Genomic DNA, 19,177 nt, shown 5'->3' with positions numbered 1-19,177 from the left:
GAACATTGATCACGCACTGTGCTTTTAGATCAACATTAAGCATCCACTCCAGTGGCCAAATTGGTCGTGAGAGGATGACGGGGCTTGGAGGACAATCCTTTGGGAAGTCTTAGAACAATAACCACGATATCCGAATAAGCTTCAGTGATCAAGCATATTACTCTTAATCAGCAATATAAGTTGCGAAATACATTATGATGCTATTGAGGGAATCTGAGTTTTCAACCAAATATAAAGTTAGAAAAATCTACAAGGATTCTTCGCCATCATAAGGTACAATACTCCATTCAAGACAGAACAAAAGAATTAGCTGATTTTGGGTCATCCCAACCAAGAAAAGACACAGAGGCCGGCAATTGCAACGCATTCATTGTTTACATTTTTCAGAGCTACAGGGACTTACAGTATTATTATAGCACACCAATTCAGAGAAGTCGTAAATCAAATGGTCATAACTGCACTCTGAGCTGCAATGGCAAAGACTAGTTTTTATCTTGTGTTTCTCGTGGAGTTATTGTTAGCTTTTCAAGCCTGTGAAGCAAGCAAGGAAGTTGGAGTTTATGAGCTGAAAAGAGGGAACTTTTCTGCAAAATTCACAAACTATGGAGCCACTATGCTCTCTCTTATCCTTCCCGATAAATACAGTAAGTATTATTCGTTCGCCGTTGAAACACTAATTAGTGAATATATTTTTGAGTCACATCATTAGTCATAGCAGGAAAAAAGAGAACAGGAAGAAAATTTCCCCCATGATTTCCCTTCTCTGATGCGCAACATCTTGCGTTGTTCAAATCGAAGAATGAGTAAAATAAACAGAGACTGAACTTGTGTTTTCTGTACATGGAGATGACTTTTCAGGAATCTGAACTGATCAATCTCATGGAAATGATCGCCAAACATGGATTTAATTGGAGATGGAGATTAAACTGCTTGACCCTTTGTTTAATTTGGTTTTCTGCCATATGACTTCCTTTCTAACTTCTATGCAATTCAGGTAAATTAGCTGATATTGTTCTCGGATATGATACCATTGACAAGTACAAGGTCAGGATCAATCTTACTTCCTTTTTCCTCCATCCTCTGCAAAAACTAATTTAACTATGATGCAATTGTAGAAGCTATAATCGAAAAAAAAAAAAATCCCTGATGAACATGTAGATTCTATAGCAAACTTACTCTCATTATAGTTCTTCGGATAAATCTGTCATAGCTGAGCGATCTTTCGTTCATAGAACTGATGGTGCATTGCAGAATGATTCGACCTATTTCGGTGCCACTGTCGGACGGGTTGCAAATAGGATTGGTGGGGCTCAATTCACTCTAAATGGAACTCGCTACAAGTTAGTTGCTAATGAAGGAAACGACACTCTGCATGGTACTCACAACTTCCTGATCCTTCATACAACACCCATCACCGTTCATCAGCAGTATCGAATTTAACCAAATGAATTACTTCAGGTGGCCTGATAGGATTTAGCGATGTTATATGGACAATGAAGAGTTACAGTGAAGACAGTCATGTAACTTTTGGTTATGAGAGCTATGACGGAGAACAAGGTATCTAGACTTGATTTCAACTCCCAGATCCTTGGTGTATACTTCGAACTCTTAATCTAGTTTACTTGTTGGGCATACAAGATCCTTTTCATTAATTGAACATGAAAAAGATAATTCATAAGTTCCACTCAACAACCATAAAATCCTGCAACACGCTGTTGAAAGTGAAAAGTGCTTATGATTGTTATTGCCTCTCTTTGTCCACCTATATACAGGCTTTCCAGGAGATCTTTCTGTCTCTGTAACCTACATGATAATTGAAACAAACAAGCTGGGTGTGAAAATGGAAGCCGAGGCCCTAAACAAGGCCACTCCAGTGAACCTAGCCCTGCACACCTACTGGAATCTTGGTGGCCACAACAGTGGTGACATCCTCTCACACACTATCCAACTATTCGGTTCCAAGATCACTCAAGTCGATGAACATCTCATACCCACCGGCGGAATCCTGGACATTGAAGGATCGCCATATGACTTCCTCCAACCACGCCAAATCGGAAGCAGAATAAACAAGCTACCCCATGGATATGACATTAACTACGTGCTCGACAACATGGGACACAGACATCTAAAGAAGGTTGCGGTTGTCGAGGACAGCATAACAGGAAGAAAAATGGAGCTATGGAGTAATCAGCCTGGAGTGCAATTCTACACGGCTAATTATCTGGAGAATGAGAGAGGAAAAGGTGGGTTTGTTTATTCTAGTCATGCAGGTCTTTGCTTGGAGACACAGGGATTCCCAGACTCTGTGAATCACCCAAATTTTCCTTCACAGATCATTAGCCCCGGACAGACTTATGAACATATAATGGTTTTTCGATTCACGGCAAAGTAAAAGATCAAGACAAGCAGAGAAGGAACAGTTTGAATACTTGAAATGTCTATTACATTCTAGCTGAGTCTAAGGGGAAAGAGAAAATTGATTTATGTTTTGTATTGAATAAGATATGCAGCAAAATTCCATAGGAGATCAGTAATCAAATCTAGTTTGTTTCAAGTAGCTAATGGTTGACCCAACAAGCATTTTAAATGCCATGTTCATTTATCAATACACCCACTTTGGCATCCCCCTAAGTATGACCCATCAGTCAGGATTGAACTTGAAAAATATATTGCAACTAACCAAAGCAGTTGCTGAGCATCAGTTTATCAATGCAGAAACCAATTGCCAGATCAACTGCGAGCACATCTATCGGAACATGGCATTGACGACAATCAAAAGAGAGTTCATTAAAAAGTATTCTGCTCAAACGAAAATTGTTCACCAAACTCTAACATGAGAGGTACATGTACAAGAAATTCGATTAAAAAATATCACGAGCTATCTAAATTACGAAAAATTCCAAAAAGCAAGTCCATCAGTCATTTGACAGTGATAAAGATGTATAAGCTAGGATTGCTTCAACAAAATAAGCATGACAGAATTTCTGGTGTTACAGTCAAAGCTATAAGTACGTAAAATGGCGGTCAATGAGCAGTCGTCGTAGTGGTCTTCTTAAAGTCAATCTTATCGACCTTAACCTCCCCATCAATGAGTTCATAAACATAGACCACCACGCGCAGGCCATCAATATCCATGAGTACAAAGCTAGGATTCACGTCGTAAGTGATGCTGCTGTATGCACCAGTAGCAGAACCTGGGTTTATCACAACCCCTCCCTCATGCTTGTAGGCAGTGAACTGGTGGGTGTGACCCGTCACAAGGATATCAACGTCCAGCTGCCTCTGGAGCATGGCTAGAGAGTCCAGATCTCCCCAAGGAATAACCTACAAAGCACCGTAGGAGAGGGAGTGAGATAATTAAGATCAATACAAGAAACTTTGGTGTCAACTAAAGAAGACACTTCTCTTTTATTTGGGCTCCGATTTCCAAGTGCCTTTCAAACTAATATAGCACTATGAAACAAGAACAGGAAGCGGAATTGACTTTGATCACTAGCGAGCAGCAATTATGCTCCATGATAGGGCGGAGATAGGTTCTGCGGAATGTCTTTCGAGGAGCAAGGAAGTTAGATGAGGACTTCCTACCATGCACTGTGACTTGTAAAGCTATTTGTCCATATCATTCTTAGCTAGCAATAAATTCACCAGATTAATGTACTTTTTGTCAAAACAAGTTTAGATAGCTTCTGCACTTGCCAACTTAAGCTTAAGTTTCTCAGGGACAATCAGTCTAGAAAAGCAGTGAAATATCAACAACTTCTTGATGATTAATCTAGCATCATAATCCCTTAAGCATTCTAAACTTTACTGCTTGAACCATCTCTTCTCTGGTTTCATGCCACCCATCAGTTTTGCAATCGGTTGCATCGTTAGTGGTTGAATATCGATTAATGAAAAAGTTCAGCCCCCAGGAACTAACACTTTCGGATTGCAGAATAAAAAAATCAAAAGAAAAAATCTTTGGGCTTTCAAAACAGAAGCACAGATAGAGCAAAATAATAGAAGCATCCAACCTGATGACCATGGCAAAGTCCAAGCTTGAATTGGCCAATAGTTAATGTCTTAGTCTCTGGATATCGAGTTTCCTCATCATACTCGCCTCTAGTAATATGCAGGTCCGGGCAGAGAGTTTTCAGGTAATCATGAACTTCCTGAAACACATTTCAGAGAGCAAATTTCAGCCGGTAACAATAAAGTGTGCCCAGATAAGACAAGTAATGGAAAAATGATTTGCCCATGTTCCAACTCTAGACAGAGACCGCAAAAAAAATGTCAAGATCAGGCTAAGAAATTGTGAATGCACCATTTGAAAAGGTAAAAGTAAGTAATAGGAAACTCATATAATGACACAAGCTATTATTATGACAATGCAAATGCCAGAATTCTCATAGACAGCAACAACCAGGATTTCCAACAAATTGGAGAATTAATGAAAGAAGGAACACCAACTCAGCCAAGCATTCACATCTGAGGGAAAATGGTTGTTCTATTCTAAATGGGTTTACTGACCGCATATACCAAGCTATTGATCGAGAAGGTACTTCTTAAGCTTCATTCAAGATCAAGGCAGCTCAATAACATATTTCTAGAATCCCAAGTCTTCATTTCCATAACCAAGCTACAACATACTAGAATTTCAGGCTGCTACAGCTGATCTAAGTTCCCTCTAATTCATACACCACCAAAAAAAGCAAGGCACATGGTACTTCTTAAGCTGATCGAGAAGGTACTTCTTAAGCTTCATTCAAGATCAAGGCAGCTCAATAACATATTTCTAGAATCCCGAGTCTTCATTTCCATAATCAAGCTACAACATACTAGAATTTCAGGCTGCTACAGCTGATCTAAGTTCCCTCTAATTCATATACCACCAAAAACGCAAGGCACATGGTAACTTGGCAGTCGCTCTTTCCGAAAGACAAAATCCTTCATCATAGACATTCTGCATGCAAGAATCCTTCATACTACAGGCAGCACCTAAGACCGTTCTTTCCAAAGTGTTATTTTATTAGAATTCAGTGGAAACAATGGAGGACATGACAGACAAGACACGTTCCTATCATATAGCATGCCCAACAGAGCTCTACTTGCAACTCGCAGGTAAGTGAACTGTCATTTGCAACACAAGCAAGAAACCTTGACACAGCAACTGCACAGCAAAAGTGACGAAGAACATTGTCAATTTCCACAAATCAAAGAAATTTGCAGGACAACCGGTAATCGCACAATGAGGCACTTAAGGTCAGCAATCTAAAAGCCTCCTCTCTCAGAAAAAAGGCTGAACCCCAGAGTGCCAAGAATATACCAATCTAGCGATTCAAACAAAACTTTCGACTGCATCCATGAGCCGCAAGGTAAGGCCCCATAAGTGAGGCCAAAAATAAGGAAAGGAAAAATCACCAACAGAACAATGCTTGTAACCCCCAACCGCCCCTCCCAAAACAAAAAATCCCCACAATACGCTAGAGGGATAGACTAAAATGACATCAAATGAAAACAACAGTGAATCAAAAAATGCCATCGCTACATCACCTCATGGGAGCTGCAGCCAAAAACGAAAAAGAAAACAAAGACAGCATCGACCAAGCAATGCGAAATTGCTAAAAGAAATCCAAATAAGATCACGATCGCAAATGGGTCGGGGAATTCAATCCACAACAACAACAACAACAACAACAAGAGAAGGAGAAAGGGACCCACTTTGATGCATAAATTGCCGGTGCAGATGATGTGCTGGATCTTGCCAGGGACGAGCATCGACTTGAACTTGGCGGGCAGATCAGGCGCCCTGTGCGGTATGTGCAGATCCCCCAATGCCAACACCAACACCATCTTCCTTGTTCTCGCTACTCTCTATCGATCACAACGACGACGATTAGAAAAAGGGTCAACGAACAAAACAAGAAAAGGTAATATTTCGACACCCAGAGACGATCCTTTCTCTTTCTCTTTCTCCCTCGATCGAGCTTCAACAATCAATCTCTCTTCTTCTTCTCCCCTTAACGCAGCGCATAAAGTTCAGATTGCGCAAGTGGGTAACAGTAATGAAAACTAACAAGGGTTTTGCGAAGAGAGAGAGAGACGTTGACTCGGACATACCCTGGAACCGCAGCGGACATGGAAGACCCTCCTCCGTCCCTCGTTCTTGTCGTGCTCTGAACCTTCTCCCTTTCTCCTTAGGTTCGTTTCTTTCCTTTGCCTCCTTTGGTTTTTTTCACCGTCGCGAATGTATGAAACAGTGGCTTATTTTGTACGCGATACGACGTCGTGAGCCTCTGATTTTTCCTTAGATAAGTTTGCAAGAAGTCTTGAAACTTATCACGAATTTGCAATTGACTCGTCAGACTTACAAAAAGTTTGATCAAGTCCAAAAAGAATGTAATTTTTTTATTATTTTAGTATTTTTCTGATGTAGTGCCACATCATCGCCAATTGTCTTCAGAAAGTAATAAAACAAGACATGTCAGCATTTTTCGTTAATCGAGTTAGACGGAATTAACGAAATGAATCGATTGAACCAATTTGAGAAGTTTTAGGACTTGATTGAACTTTTTGCAAGATTTAGGACTCAATTGTACTTTCGTAACAAGTTTTAGGACTTTCAGCGCACATATCCTATTTTTTCCTTAACGAAAAGTAAAAAATAAGTTCCTCCTTTCTTACTAAAACTCCAAATGTTACTCAAATTTTCGAACATTTTATTGGGAAAAAAAAAATCACCTCACATGCGAATATTTATATATTGTAAAAAGTGTAAAATCATTATTTCACAGTAAGCAAAAAAAAAAAAACAATATATACGCGTCGTGAGGATTAAAAACTTATAAATAAAAGTCATTTCTAAATTTTTCCAAGGTGCACATGTCTTATAGTATTATTCATCTTTTTATTGCGTAATGCATCATAGTGTTTCTGCGAATAAAGATATACTGACAGCTGAAATGTGATTTGGAGTATAACATCAGAAGACAAACGAACCCCAAATATTTAAATTCTCATGGAAATTGGATGAAGTGAAGTCTAGCTCTAGTTCCGCCCCAATTCAAAATTTCCCCTCTTACAATTCTTGAATCGTTACAGAACAAAAGCTTCCATATGCTGATCAGAGTACAGGATATAGAGAATAGGAAGGATGTACATTGCTGTCAAGTGTGTGCAGTACAAAAGAATCTGCCGTGGCACTTCATTGACGAGGCGATCTCATAGCGGATTGTGGGGTTCTTGGCGTTATCAACGGGGATGATCCCCTCGGGGTCCTGACAGCCGGCGAAGGGCAGTCGCGTTGCAACGGAGACTTCAGTCCTGGAGATGACGCGCCGAACTGCTGCTCCTGTCTAGCAGGAGCCGTCAACTCTTTGGGCACCGGGATCTTCTCTAGTCTTGCCAGGACCTCAGTCATTGAAGGTCGACGTTTGGCATCGCCAATACACTCGAAGGCAAGGAATGCGGCCATAAATGCTCCTTTGTGAGGATACTGCCCCTCCATTTTCACATCCATTATGCGGTATAGCTTCCGCTTATCGCTTAAATATGGTTTAGCCCAATCCACAAGATTTTGCTCCACACCGACTTTTGATTTATCGACAGCGCGACGTCCTGAGAGCAACTCCAGCAGCACAACCCCGAAGCTATACACATCACACCGCGAAGTCAACCGCCCTGTTCAACAGAAACAGTGTGTATCAGGACACAGAGAACAAGAAAAGTTTCCCAGAACAGGAATCGAGCATTTCCGTTCAGTGAAAAAACCATTCATCCCTCATTCTTTCCAAGTTCCAAACTTTGGTATTGATGCCATGTATGGTACAAGAAATGCCTCATAGGCCATGTTTGGCTTGTGGAATTAGAGTGATGAATGATGTTATCAACCACTTCAAGAATTTGATAAACAAGGATTTGCTAGTGCATGCAATTCAAATGAAATGCATCAGCATGGTTGCACTTTTGAATCTAGTTCAGTAAAAATCCAATCGCCATCCATGTTTGGATACCACAAAACCCTAGGTCAATTCAGATCTCATACTTTCTTCGGCAGTGATAGATATGCTAATGCCATTTAAATCAGCAACTGTAAATAATTCTGGTAGAATCATCCCGGTGATAAAGGAGGAATGGCCATTCAAAACCTAGGTTTGACTTCCAAGTATTTGCATATTGATGCCATTAAAGAACTAATGCCAAAAAAATAACCTATCTTCTGGATTTAGTTAAAGTATCAGTTCCCGATGATTCATTAGTAAAGGATTACCTCACGAATATTATAAAAGACCATGCCAATCGCACCTGTTGCTATATATTCGGGAGCAGCATAACCTTGAGTACCCATCACTTGAGTCGAAACATGAGTCCGATCGCCGGTGGGGCCTGCCTTTGCCAAGCCAAAGTCTGAAAGTTTTGCATTATATTCCTGCATCATTGACAATGAACATATGTGCAGAACCAATTTAGCCTATAGAACAGAAAAGAAGCAGATTTCTTAATTTCAAAATAGGTGGATTGTTTACGCACATGCACTCAAGCATATGCACAAGCACAAGTGCGCATGCGCGCCGACATGTACAAAAAAATAGATAGACAGAATCTCTCCATTTGATATGTAGTTCATTGGCAGTTGCTATTCTTTTGAGCACACGTACCGAATCCAGAAGAATATTGGAAGCCTTGAAATCACGGTATATGACTTGTTGCTCTGACTCGTGAAGGAAGGAGAGCCCCCGAGCAGCACCTATAGCAACTTTGATTCTTATTGCCCAGGAAAGTGGCTGGACACCCCCTGCATTCACATATTTAACTCGATGAGCTCAAATACATCCCCTTTTGCTGAGCAAGAGTTGAAGTACCAAAACCATCGACTCACTCCGGAAAAGATGATTTTCGAGACTTCCCCTGGGCATATACTCATACACTAGAAGCCGATTATCACCATCCAAGCAGTACCCGATAAGTTTGACCAGATTTGGATGATGAAGTTGACCAAGGTAATTCACTTCTGCCTGCAGCCAGCAGGCAACAACAGTGCTTAGAGTTTTCCAAAGAGAAAACCTAATCCAATAAAAGAACTTACCAACCACTCTTTGTGACCCTGAAAACCCTCTGGCTTAAGCTTCTTGATAGCAACAACCATTCCACATCCTGGCCTTGCAGGACCGAGGGTTTGCACATCAATCCACCCTTTGTACACGCAACCGAAGCCCCCTTCTCCAATAAGGCTATCTTTACGGAAGTTTCTCGTGGCGTTCTTAAGCTCGCTGTATGTGAAAGCTTTTAAATGCGGAGATGATAGTATGTCACCTTCCGATCTCGGAGTGGGGAGACTTACAGGTCTGCACATTTCACCTCGAGGTTGAACACTTGGACTCAAAGCAGTTGAAGAGTGGATACTGCTCTGAGTAAGTTTTAAACCTCCTGAAAGAAGAATCTTTGTTACTATTCAAAGAGTTGAAAGCAGGCACAATAAAAATGTAAATCCATTCACCCAGTGACACACTACAGCTTCAAGACTCCTTTGTTGGATAATTCACTCATAAATGAGTGCAGATCCCCAAAAGAAGAGATGCAACTAAAGGAAAAGATGAAAAGAACGAACCCAAAGGTCCAAAACACCAAGTCTTATTCCAGTGACTTCTTCCAACTTTTGGCAATAAGCAGTCAATGCATCTGAGCGATTGCTAGCAAGAGAAGCAAATTTTTTGTTTGTATTAAAAATTTGCAGTCGATGCCTAAACTTTGGTTCTAACAGAAAGCATCAACTTATCCATAATACTACTGCAAGGTAAAGTCTTTCTTTCTCGGACTGAATGATAGCTATATGCCTGACGCAGACTTCCATGTCCATGCCTGAGCATGCGCAGCCCTAGGTCAATGAGAAGGTGACTCTGTATTTGTTCTAGTTGGCCAAGCACCCCCATTTTTTGTAGACAGAACTGACTCTGGCTCCGGGGACAATCAGCGTGTATATTGGGAATTTGCACTCCGAAAATAAAACCGCCGGTTTAAAACATTTCTTTGTATGGAAGTACCAAAATCAACTCCAACATAAATGGAATAGCTAATTTCGTTGGAAAGTCATAAATCAGTAGATTATTTGCCTATCAAGCCATCTATTAATTCAGATCAATCCGAAAAAAATAAGGAGGAATCACAGAACACGAGTAACAACTAAACTCTTTCCATATACCAAAATAGCTGCTATAAACAAGAGTTGCCATAAATAGCTGCTAGCTTTTCAGTTGTCAAAAAGTTACAAAACTGAATCTACAAAATCAATCTCATGATCTCCCGAAGCACTCTCAGCCATTTTCCTTTTTTGAGAAGCAAGATAAATGATCTCGTCACCTACAACTATTATTTCCTCCGTTTCCATACTCATCGACACCTCGTGCCCTTATAGGTGCTTCAACGGGGTTATACAACATAGTACAAACAATAGTATCTAACACCACTCTATGAAACAAAAAGTCAACCAATTCACCAATACTGCCACCATTATCATCGCATCCTCAAGAAGCATGGATGCGGGGGAGGGCACCTCCAAGCACCATGCGGCTATCTCGGGCAATCACTCTATAAACATCCACAAGTCAAATCAACAAACTGAAATCCTGTTTCTAACTGATCGAGTCATTCCAAGCTAAAAATTTACAAAAAAAAATTGAGTAATTACTTGAAAAAATTCCTCTTTATGAGCCAAATAGTGACAAACCAAGTATTATCAACTTGTTTTGACTTCATAACAGTCCCAGCCTACCATAAAAGTCAGATTTTATATCCATTCTTGTCAAATGAATTTGCAATTGATTTTTAGCTCTCACCGAGACCACCTTAGAGGTTGAGAGTAGAACAAATTCAATGGAGCAAAATACGAATCCATGAGCGGGACTCAGAAGGTTCAACAAATATCGATAAGTGACTTCATGGGAAGAGTGCGAAGCTCTATTCAATTCTCTAATCACTAGCAAGCTGCTTGAAATCCAACTACATACTGAATATTCTTGCAGCTGCATCACTTGAATGAAGCATAATGTCTCGCCGATGGACCAAGTGATGCTGACTACGGACCAGTAAATCTCCTACAAACATCTAAGTCCCACCCAACAGATAAAATGTGATGATAACCATCCATCCACCGGAAATAGTTCACATGTCAAGCCAAAGGACGTTATAAATGCACATGAAAAGCAATGCTTAACAATCACAACCAAACCCATAGTGGCGATAATAGTCCACATGGAAAAAGCACAAGGACAGCCAACAGCTTTGCGAAACTTGCCGCTCTGCTCTTACTTTCCATCCATTTTAAAGCATGGAGACTTTCAAGCACAAAATTACCCAAACTCTCCAAAGCATTCAGCATTCTTGGACAATAAGCACTTGATATTCGATAATCGATACGGTCATGTTCATTGAAGTAGACCAGAGCGTACAAGCACAGCAAGTTTCTAAATCCATGTCGGGACGTCATCAAGATTTCAAACACCAGCCCTGTTTCAGCGACTAAAGAAACGAACGTTGGCCGAAGCGTTCGAGTGTCTTCGAAAATTGCATTGTGCTGGAAAACACCAATACACCGGAACAACAAAAGATAGATCCAGGAACAAGCAAAACAACAACTTCAGAAAAAAAAAAGAAAAAAAAACAATGAAGTCCAAAACCCAAGTTCCTATCGAATCGTTGATGAGAAGAGAGTGAAAAGGAAAGAAACCCAGAGCAAGAAACAGAAGCAAAACAACAGAAACGACCAAAAAGACAAACCATTTCCGGAGCAAGTATCTTGGGAACCAAGAATGAGCTGAAAAAGAAGCGAAGCAAGCCCAGTGGCGCTTCACGTGAATACCCCAAACAACTCGGGCGGAGGATGAATTACCGGAGGTGGTAGTAAGCGACGTCTCCGACTTCTCTTCCTTCTTGCGGGAGCCGCAACAATTGCCCATTTGCCAATCTCGTATCCTCCCCCCACCTCAAAATCTTTTTCTTACAAAGAGAAATAAAAAAAACAAGAATCTCTGACCCCGAAAGAGCTAACGAAAGAGAACGAACACGACCATGAGACATCTACTTCCCAAATGGGATTTCGGTAAAGGTTGATGTCGATGTCGATGTCTCTCTCCTTCTCTCGCTCGCCTCCATGGCTCTTCTCCAGCTTCGGAGAAGAACGGAACGCGACGAAGAAGACAGAGAGAGAGAGAGAGAAACAGAATTTTCTATTCCTCCTTCTTTTTTCCCTTTCACATCATTAAATTTTTTTTTTGTCCCCCCTTTTTTTTTTGATGTTTTGTTTTTGTGGAAAACAAGGAAAATGACGTGGAGCAAAAGGACAAAAAGCCCAACGTGTAGCGACGTGCGCGCAACGCGGGGGAGCAGCCGTCCATCCAAAGACGGAACGAATGACCCCCCCGTTTTTTGCTACTATTTACGAGATGAGCCACGGGGCCCGGTCGTAAATAAGCCGTTCTTCCGTGGTCGAGGAAGCCAGCCGGTTCGGGCGACGAGACGATTTTGGCCCCTCGGTAGTCCACGTGGCGGGCACGAGCCTGGGGATCTGGGGGAGGGGGCAATTTGGACCATTCCAGTGGGAGCGGGACGAGCAAAGTTATTGCGTGATTCTGAGTGCAACCTCGCTTTTTTATTATTATTATTATTATTATTATTAGAACCATTATCCGTACATTTCCGTTGACTTGTTCGATGGGATCAACACTAATGATTCTCGCGCAAATGCATCAAATAAGACCCACTCTCGTAAAATGACAACTATTACCGTCAAGGAACATATTTCGCACATTAATTCCATGATCATCGTGATCTTGTGTGAGTTCGAACTAACTCCCACCCTGCATTTCAAATCAACTCATCTCCTGTCGATTGCATTTGCTCGACGAAGTGATTAGTGATCTGTCCCTTTGAACCTCATGAGACTAGAGATATTAGATCGTTTGTGGGTGATCGTTGCGTGTAAACAAGCGCCCCACCATTTAACGTGATCAACCCCACTTACTTTAGACATAAAATTTAGGAATGACGACACAAATTATCCATGAATTTTAACCCAATATATAATATGGTCCCTGAACTTTTAATTTGATCAATGTGTTCCCTAAAATTTTGGTACATGTTCAATGTAATCCACGAACCATATAAAGATGTTCAATATTGTCGTTTCATTAATTCAAGTTTAGGGACAATATTGAACAATTTCAAATAGTCTAGGGATCACATCAAACAAATTAAAATTTCAGAAACGACATTGTAAATTGGGCTAAAGTTCAAAAATTACTTTAAATTAATTAAAAATTAATGAATCATATTACACATCGAGTCAAAACTCAGTGATAACGATCAAAATATCGATCAAGTGCACGCAATCGAGCCATGGACACGTCCATTTTCGGAAGAGCATGTCGAAGGGGAAGTAATTGTTTGGATATGAGTCCCACGAGATCGGGATTTCCATGGTCGTCGATCATGCTTGACTCCACATAGTCACGTGATCGACGGACGAGCTTGAATCCGGCTTCATCCACGGATGGAAAAGGGGAGGGGGGGAGCCGATCACGAGCGAACGCGCAACCGTAGCGCCACGTGGCGTGGCGGGCGTATCGCGTGGGCATGCCACGTCATCTGGGGTCACGCGCAAAACGAGATACTTCCCCCGAGGCCCGCGTAGGAAATATCCTCGATGGAAAGGAAAGAGGGAGGGAGGCGAAGGTGACGTTAACGTGACGGGGGGGGTGAAACAAACTCGGCAATGCGCGGACGCCACGTGCGCTCGTTCCGTCATCCTGCGGGACCCACTCCGGCGTCACGGCCAGCGTTTCGGTTTCGGGACCGCGGACAACAAATTCTATGTACAGCTGCCAGCCTGCCATAGTTCTTCAATATAACTAAAATTCGCTATAGCCTTCTCTCTCTCTCTCTTTATTTTTTTTTTTCTTTTTTCCCTTTAATTGGTTGCAACTAAACCCGCCAAACGGATGGATTAGGTTAAAAATAGTCCAACTCAAATGGATAAATTTTAATGTATTACAAATTTAGCAACACATATCCGACTCGACCCATATTACGAAAACAATTCTATAATTAACTCAATTTAAGAAAATTTATACCTAAACTGAGGTGAAAGCGCGAGATCGAGTGAGGGCAAGAGAGAGTAAAGAGAGAGTCATAGAAGTGAACTGGATCTAAGTAAATTGAGAACCCATTCAACACCCATATAATTTTGGGTCTTACCATTGTAAACTCATTTATAATCCATTTACTCAATATAAATAACTCATATCACAACTCAGCCTATCAAATATGTGTTAGGTCCATGACCCATTTTGACAGGACTAGTTGCAACGCCAGCCTATAAGAGCTATGCTAGTTCAAATGAATTTTCGAACGATTGAAAACTTCGGTAAAATTTTGAGAACCATAGCTTTTTAATTCCATTAATGTCGCGAAGCCCATTCCACGAATAAGAGAGCACCTTCTCCTAAACGTCGATAAACAAAACAATCATGCAAAAGAAACATTACCTCGTACAAGAACTTATCCCGAATCGACGATGTCGATAATCGTGGGGAAATCAAATGTGGATTCCTCACTAATTGTAATTTGCTTGTAGTAGTAAGAATTATTTCATGTCGCCCTGTACTCTAAAGATAGAAAACAATGCTCTAATAATTGAGATTACTAAAGTCGTAAATACTAAGGAAGCACACGAGACGATGGGGTCAACATCAAGAGAGCGACAAGTCTTATCTTGACCACCCTGTGTTCTCTTCCGTGGTTCTTAGAAATTCCTCGTACATCGACATCTATTGATAATAAATGCAGCGCTTTTCATAGGGACGTGACATTTGAGACCAAAAGAAAGGGTATTGGGCGAATCTCCAAACAAGACTTTTTAGTGCTCAAATCTTAGGGCATGCTATGTGATGCACGGGATTTAGCTTTATCAAATGATGTTGTACCGCAGCTTCAAATGAGAAGCGCGAACACTATCATCTTCGAAGATGAGCCGCGGGACCTCAAGACGACACGGCGATGGGGTCGATCCACCACAAGCCACGCAACGAAACCCATGGTCAGATCTCCCCGGGGCCACGCAACCCCGGGTCATGTGATGCTACGCCATTCTATGCTTCGTTGTGCAAGTCCATGGACTTGCGGTTGAGACATGTGCGAAGCAAAAGGGTTGGCATATTGTAAATAACGATACAGATACTTTATGATTGCTCCGCCGAGTTTGGTAACCTCTTAGTCCTTTGGTCAATTGTTTGCGAAGTCACAAGTACATAGATATGACGACTCTTTGAAATTGTGGAAAAAACTTAGTCAATTCGAGCGTGCTTTTTTTTTAAGGTGTTTGAAAAAGAAGTAAGATGTGAAAAAGTAATAACACCTACATATATGAAGTCAAATGTCATTGTCATTATTGTATAAAAGCATTTTAAACATCACTAATTATGATGGATAAATTATTCATTTTTTTTTCAGCAGAAAGAGTAAGAGGATTTCAATTCATTTTAGAGAAATAGGTAACTGATCATTGTCGAAGTAAAGACAAAAGAGATATAAAAAAAAACAATCTTTCTCAAAAGGAACTGAATCTAATTAGTACGTAGAACTATCTTAATGTATTCCATTGATAGCGAAATCCGGACTCCATCAGTGGTGGATGGTATAATAACTCTTTTTTTATGTTTTTACTTTTTTTCTTTTTCTTTCTTTTCCTTTTCCCTTTTTTTTTCTCTATCAAGTCCGACAAGGGTCGGTTGGCCCTCACCGGTGACTGACAGGTTTGGAAGAAGAAAAATAAAATGAAAGAAAAAAATGAAAAATAAAAAACTAGAAAAGATATTAAAATAATACAAAATAATTATCCATGTCAGTGTCGGTCAGTGTCCATGTCAGCGATTTTCAACTAAAATTTTCCGAATGGACTCAATTACCAAAATGAAAAAAATTTAGTATTGAATTGGTAAAAACGCGATAAATTTATAAATTTTTTTGGATAATTTTTCTCCCGTTTGACCATGATCTGGTGGCAAAACTTCACGTTGAACCGATGGAGTACAAACACAAAGCAATCAAAACCCGCGGTTCGCCGCACCACGTTATGACCACCGGAAGAGGGGGGGGAGAGGACTCGAGCCATCCGACGATCCGTGGCTAATCTCCATGGCGAAACGTCGAGGAATGCGCAGCAGAGACAGAGACCCAAAAGAAGGGTTGATCTTTTGGAAACGCGAGACTCTCCGATGCGTCATCGGAAAGCTACGTTTCCGATTCCCTCTCCTTTTTCTTCGCCAATACGAGGAGGGTTCACACGTGCTTCCAATCCTCGTTTTTGCAGTTGCGGGCGACTTTCGGATTTGATGTGGAATATATTCATATAAATCTGCTAAAAAGTCGGAGTTGTTAAGGGGGGAAAGCAGCAGATGTTGTCGTGACAAAAGAGATCATTGGATCACGTGTCTTCGTCGAAAAGTTATTAGTAGATAAAGCCAATTTAAAGGGGTGAAATAACCATTTTTTCAGACTTTTATCATTTGCGTGGAAATCGGAACCCACTAAATATTTCCATTCCCCTAATCCCCTGAAAAGGTGGGAAATCGAGCTCCCTACCTCCGCCTTCTCACGTAGAAATGGTGACTACCGGGACAAATTCTGTGGTTTGGGAAAATAATCATCACCTTCTTTATAATGCCTTTCTTGAGCTTGCTTCGATCCATTTTTTTGACCCCCCACAAAAGGAAAAAGAAAAATGTGAATATTTTAAAATCTTCAAGAAAGAGGGAATCAATTGACTTGACTTATTAGAATCAAGGGTATTTATACCCAAACAATACGTATAAGAAAGGAAATTATCTAATCTAAGAAAGAAATTAGCTATCTTAGAAAATAACGAAATATCAAATGATATCTCTAATAGGGGTGTCAAAACCAAACACGATACCCGAATCGAAACACGAACCAACCCGACCCGAACACGAAAATTTTCTTATTGGGTCGGGTTAGATCTCAACTTGTTTTGGTAACAATAAAAAGAATTGGGTATTGTTTGGATCTATTGGGCTTGGGTACCCCAAGCCCAACCCAAACAATAACCAAAACCCTATACCACTTCAAATGCACTTCGTCCACTTCGTCCACCTCGACCGCCTCCTCCTCGCCCCCGACTCCCCCGCGCCTCCGACCTCCGCCCCCTCCCCCTCCTCGGCCGCCACCCCTTCCTCGGCTCCCCCGAGCCCCTCGTCGCCCGCCTCTCCCCCTCCCGCCGCGACTTCGTCATCCAGCTCGCCTCCTCCGATTTCGACCTCTCTGCAGACCCTATCGCCGCCCTACCGCGAGAACGCACGCCATCTCCACCGCACTCAGAAGAGAATCGCAAAAACTCAAAAGGCCTACCGAGTCAAAAGCCGGAGGAAGCGAGCGACCGGCGAGGACCAGATCCAACACTCGAAACCTACAGGCGACGCGAGTGAGCGGCGGACACCGCCGTCGCCGGCGGACGCGCGGCCCCCTACGCATGCGGACACATACAGAAGCATACGTACAGATCATGGAGAGCGAGAGAAACCACGTGCGAGATAGAGAGAGAGAGAGACGGGGAGAGGGGAGGGAGGGGGGAGGAAGGGAAGCGAACCATCGCTGTCCTTGTCGAACAAGCTGAAGGCCTCCTTGAACTCGGAGATCTGGTCGTCGGTGAGCTGATCCGCCATCTCAAAACCTTCCTCCCTCCCTCCTCGTCCTCCTTCTGAAATGCGAATAGCGAACGGAGATCGCGAAACAGAGGAGAGAGAAAGAGAGCGCTAGAGAGAGAGGGGGGGTGGGAAGAGCTTTCGTGAATCTTACGAAGAAGACGAGACTGAAGGCGATGCCTGCGGCGGCGGTGGTGGCGGGCTCGTCGACGACGCGGAGTCCTCCTGCTGCAGCAGCAACGATGCTGGGACGACGGGCGCAGAAGGCGGCGATGCCGCGGCGGCGGTTGAATCGCTGAGGCTTCATTGTTTGAAACACAAAACCCGCCCCGACCCGCCCCGATATGACCCGGCCCGATCGTGTAGCTTTATCTTGTTCGGGTCTTGTCTCGGGTCGGGTCGAACACATATGCCCAATATTTGGGTCGGGTCGGGTATCATGAAAACCCGACCCGACCCATTGACACCCCTAATCTCTAATATCTGATAATATCTCTAACAATATTCTCCGATAGAGAATTTTCTACTATTCATAAATATACTTTAACGGAAAACATTGAAATATTTTGTTCGTCTTTGCTTCTTTCTTTTTTGTGTCTTTGAAATGGTTGTTTGTCTAAGGATGCCGAGCAGAGACATAGAGTGTAAGTAGTGAAATTGGAGAAACCGTGACGCACTTGGAAAACAACATGTTCTTTTTTTGCCCCACGTTGGGCTTTGGCCTCTAGCCCAGTTCAGAAGGCAAGGGCCCAAAAAGATATGGACCTACAGCCCAAAACGAAAGCCCAAAACGATCGTGTCGTCGACACGCATGGACCGTGCACTAAGATCGATCCTAATGTTTCTGCTATCATCATCTGACCCCCTCTCCTAATTGCTGCTCCCAAGTTGTCATTATTTGTAGATGTGAGCATGGTTCAGGTTGGGCCAGTCCAACACCTAACCCAAGGACCAACCTATACATTGTTGGTCCCCAATCTTTTGAACCGAGGACCGACCATATTGAGCTTGGGAGCGAGGACTGGACCGGCCCTATGGGTCCGATCTCGTTTCAGGGTCAATTCATGATCAGCTGATTATTATTATTTTTTTGTTTCATTTTTTGTATTCCTTGAAAGGATAAACATACTATTTCAAATGTTTTTGTGTACGGTTATTCCACTTGTAATTTGCGTGTTGAAAAGTCAATATATCTCTTACCTTACCAAAAAAAAAAACATACTATTTCAAATTACATATCCATCAATAATGCAATATTGAGCAACCAAATTATAAACACAAGTATATATCAAACATAAATATAAGATAAGGTAAGAATATAAATTTCACACTTGCTTAAAGAAACAAATCATGAAAACGAACGCGTGAAATACAATCAATCCATAAAAAGTTCAAAATACGTAATATAAATCATGAATTATACAACTTCAAATCTTGTTCATTGTTAAATGATTGCTTCAACTTCTGAATACCTGAAAACAAAACAAACA

General features: G+C 41.7%; 3 protein-coding genes across 5 annotated transcripts; 1 reads left to right on the top strand and 2 right to left on the bottom strand.

The window, feature by feature from the left end:
* Positions 1 to 9: 9 nt before the first annotated feature.
* LOC115691885 (uncharacterized) lies at positions 10 to 2,509 on the top strand. Its single transcript, XM_030618624.2, has 5 exons — positions 10 to 644; positions 995 to 1,044; positions 1,252 to 1,375; positions 1,459 to 1,557; positions 1,773 to 2,509. The coding sequence occupies exons 1-5, from the start codon at positions 473 to 475 to the stop codon at positions 2,390 to 2,392; spliced, it is 1,065 nt and encodes a 354-aa protein (XP_030474484.1). The 5' UTR covers positions 10 to 472; the 3' UTR covers positions 2,393 to 2,509.
* Positions 2,510 to 2,805: 296 nt separating this feature from the next.
* LOC115694530 (vacuolar protein sorting-associated protein 29) lies at positions 2,806 to 6,263 on the bottom strand. 2 transcript variants are annotated; one of them, XM_056314556.1, is made up of 5 exons: positions 6,100 to 6,156; positions 5,925 to 5,998; positions 5,701 to 5,853; positions 4,014 to 4,151; positions 2,806 to 3,324 (listed from the first exon to the last, which is right to left on the bottom strand). In XM_056314556.1, exons 3-5 carry the CDS (start codon positions 5,830 to 5,832, stop codon positions 3,025 to 3,027), a joined length of 570 nt encoding a protein of 189 aa, XP_056170531.1. In that variant the 5' UTR covers positions 5,833 to 5,853; positions 5,925 to 5,998; positions 6,100 to 6,156; the 3' UTR covers positions 2,806 to 3,024. The 2 variants fall into 2 exon arrangements, with proteins under 2 accessions (XP_056170531.1, XP_030477495.1); XM_030621635.2 differs by lacking the exon at positions 5,925 to 5,998 and having other exon boundaries at positions 6,100 to 6,263.
* A 698-nt stretch (positions 6,264 to 6,961) lies between these two features.
* Positions 6,962 to 12,186, bottom strand: LOC115694270 (probable serine/threonine-protein kinase PBL3). 2 transcript variants are annotated; one of them, XM_056314554.1, is made up of 6 exons: positions 11,864 to 12,186; positions 9,065 to 9,405; positions 8,858 to 8,993; positions 8,529 to 8,773; positions 8,284 to 8,407; positions 6,962 to 7,659 (listed from the first exon to the last, which is right to left on the bottom strand). In XM_056314554.1, the coding sequence occupies exons 1-6, from the start codon at positions 11,928 to 11,930 to the stop codon at positions 7,184 to 7,186; spliced, it is 1,389 nt and encodes a 462-aa protein (XP_056170529.1). In that variant the 5' UTR covers positions 11,931 to 12,186; the 3' UTR covers positions 6,962 to 7,183. The 2 variants fall into 2 exon arrangements, with proteins under 2 accessions (XP_056170529.1, XP_030477254.1); XM_030621394.2 differs by having other exon boundaries at positions 8,637 to 8,773; positions 11,864 to 12,183.
* Between the last annotated feature and the right edge of the window lie 6,991 nt (positions 12,187 to 19,177).

This window comes from Syzygium oleosum, unplaced genomic scaffold, assembly GCF_021117445.2.
Source record: "Syzygium oleosum isolate NSW1041296 unplaced genomic scaffold, Sole_v2.1 Sole_v2.09, whole genome shotgun sequence".
Classification (NCBI taxonomy): Eukaryota; Viridiplantae; Streptophyta; class Magnoliopsida; order Myrtales; family Myrtaceae; genus Syzygium; species Syzygium oleosum.
Note: the sequence above shows the minus strand (reverse complement) of the source record. Positions and strands in the feature narration are given on the sequence as shown.

What these genes read in the sequence shown, in the direction of transcription:
- LOC115694270 (XM_056314554.1), bottom strand. Translation starts at nt 11,930, where the DNA reads ATGGGCAATTGTTGCGGCTCCCGCAAGAAGGAAGAGAAGTCGGAGACG. An exon ending in AGGGTCACAAAGAGTGGTTG is followed by an intron (nt 8,994 to 9,064) that starts GTAAGTTCTTTT and finishes TGCTGGCTGCAG; the next exon opens with GCAGAAGTGAATTACCTTGG. An exon ending in TCCCGAATATATAGCAACAG is followed by an intron (nt 7,660 to 8,283) that starts GTGCGATTGGCA and finishes TCTGTTGAACAG; the next exon opens with GGCGGTTGACTTCGCGGTGT.
- LOC115691885 (XM_030618624.2), top strand. Translation starts at nt 473, where the DNA reads ATGGCAAAGACTAGTTTTTATCTTGTGTTTCTCGTGGAGTTATTGTTA. An exon ending in TATCCTTCCCGATAAATACA is followed by an intron (nt 645 to 994) that starts GTAAGTATTATT and finishes TATGCAATTCAG; the next exon opens with GTAAATTAGCTGATATTGTT. An exon ending in GAGCTATGACGGAGAACAAG is followed by an intron (nt 1,558 to 1,772) that starts GTATCTAGACTT and finishes ACCTATATACAG; the next exon opens with GCTTTCCAGGAGATCTTTCT.
- LOC115694530 (XM_030621635.2), bottom strand. Translation starts at nt 5,832, where the DNA reads ATGGTGTTGGTGTTGGCATTGGGGGATCTGCACATACCGCACAGGGCG. An exon ending in CCGGCAATTTATGCATCAAA is followed by an intron (nt 4,152 to 5,700) that starts GTGGGTCCCTTT and finishes AATGTGTTTCAG; the next exon opens with GAAGTTCATGATTACCTGAA. An exon ending in GACTTTGCCATGGTCATCAG is followed by an intron (nt 3,325 to 4,013) that starts GTTGGATGCTTC and finishes GGTGCTTTGTAG; the next exon opens with GTTATTCCTTGGGGAGATCT.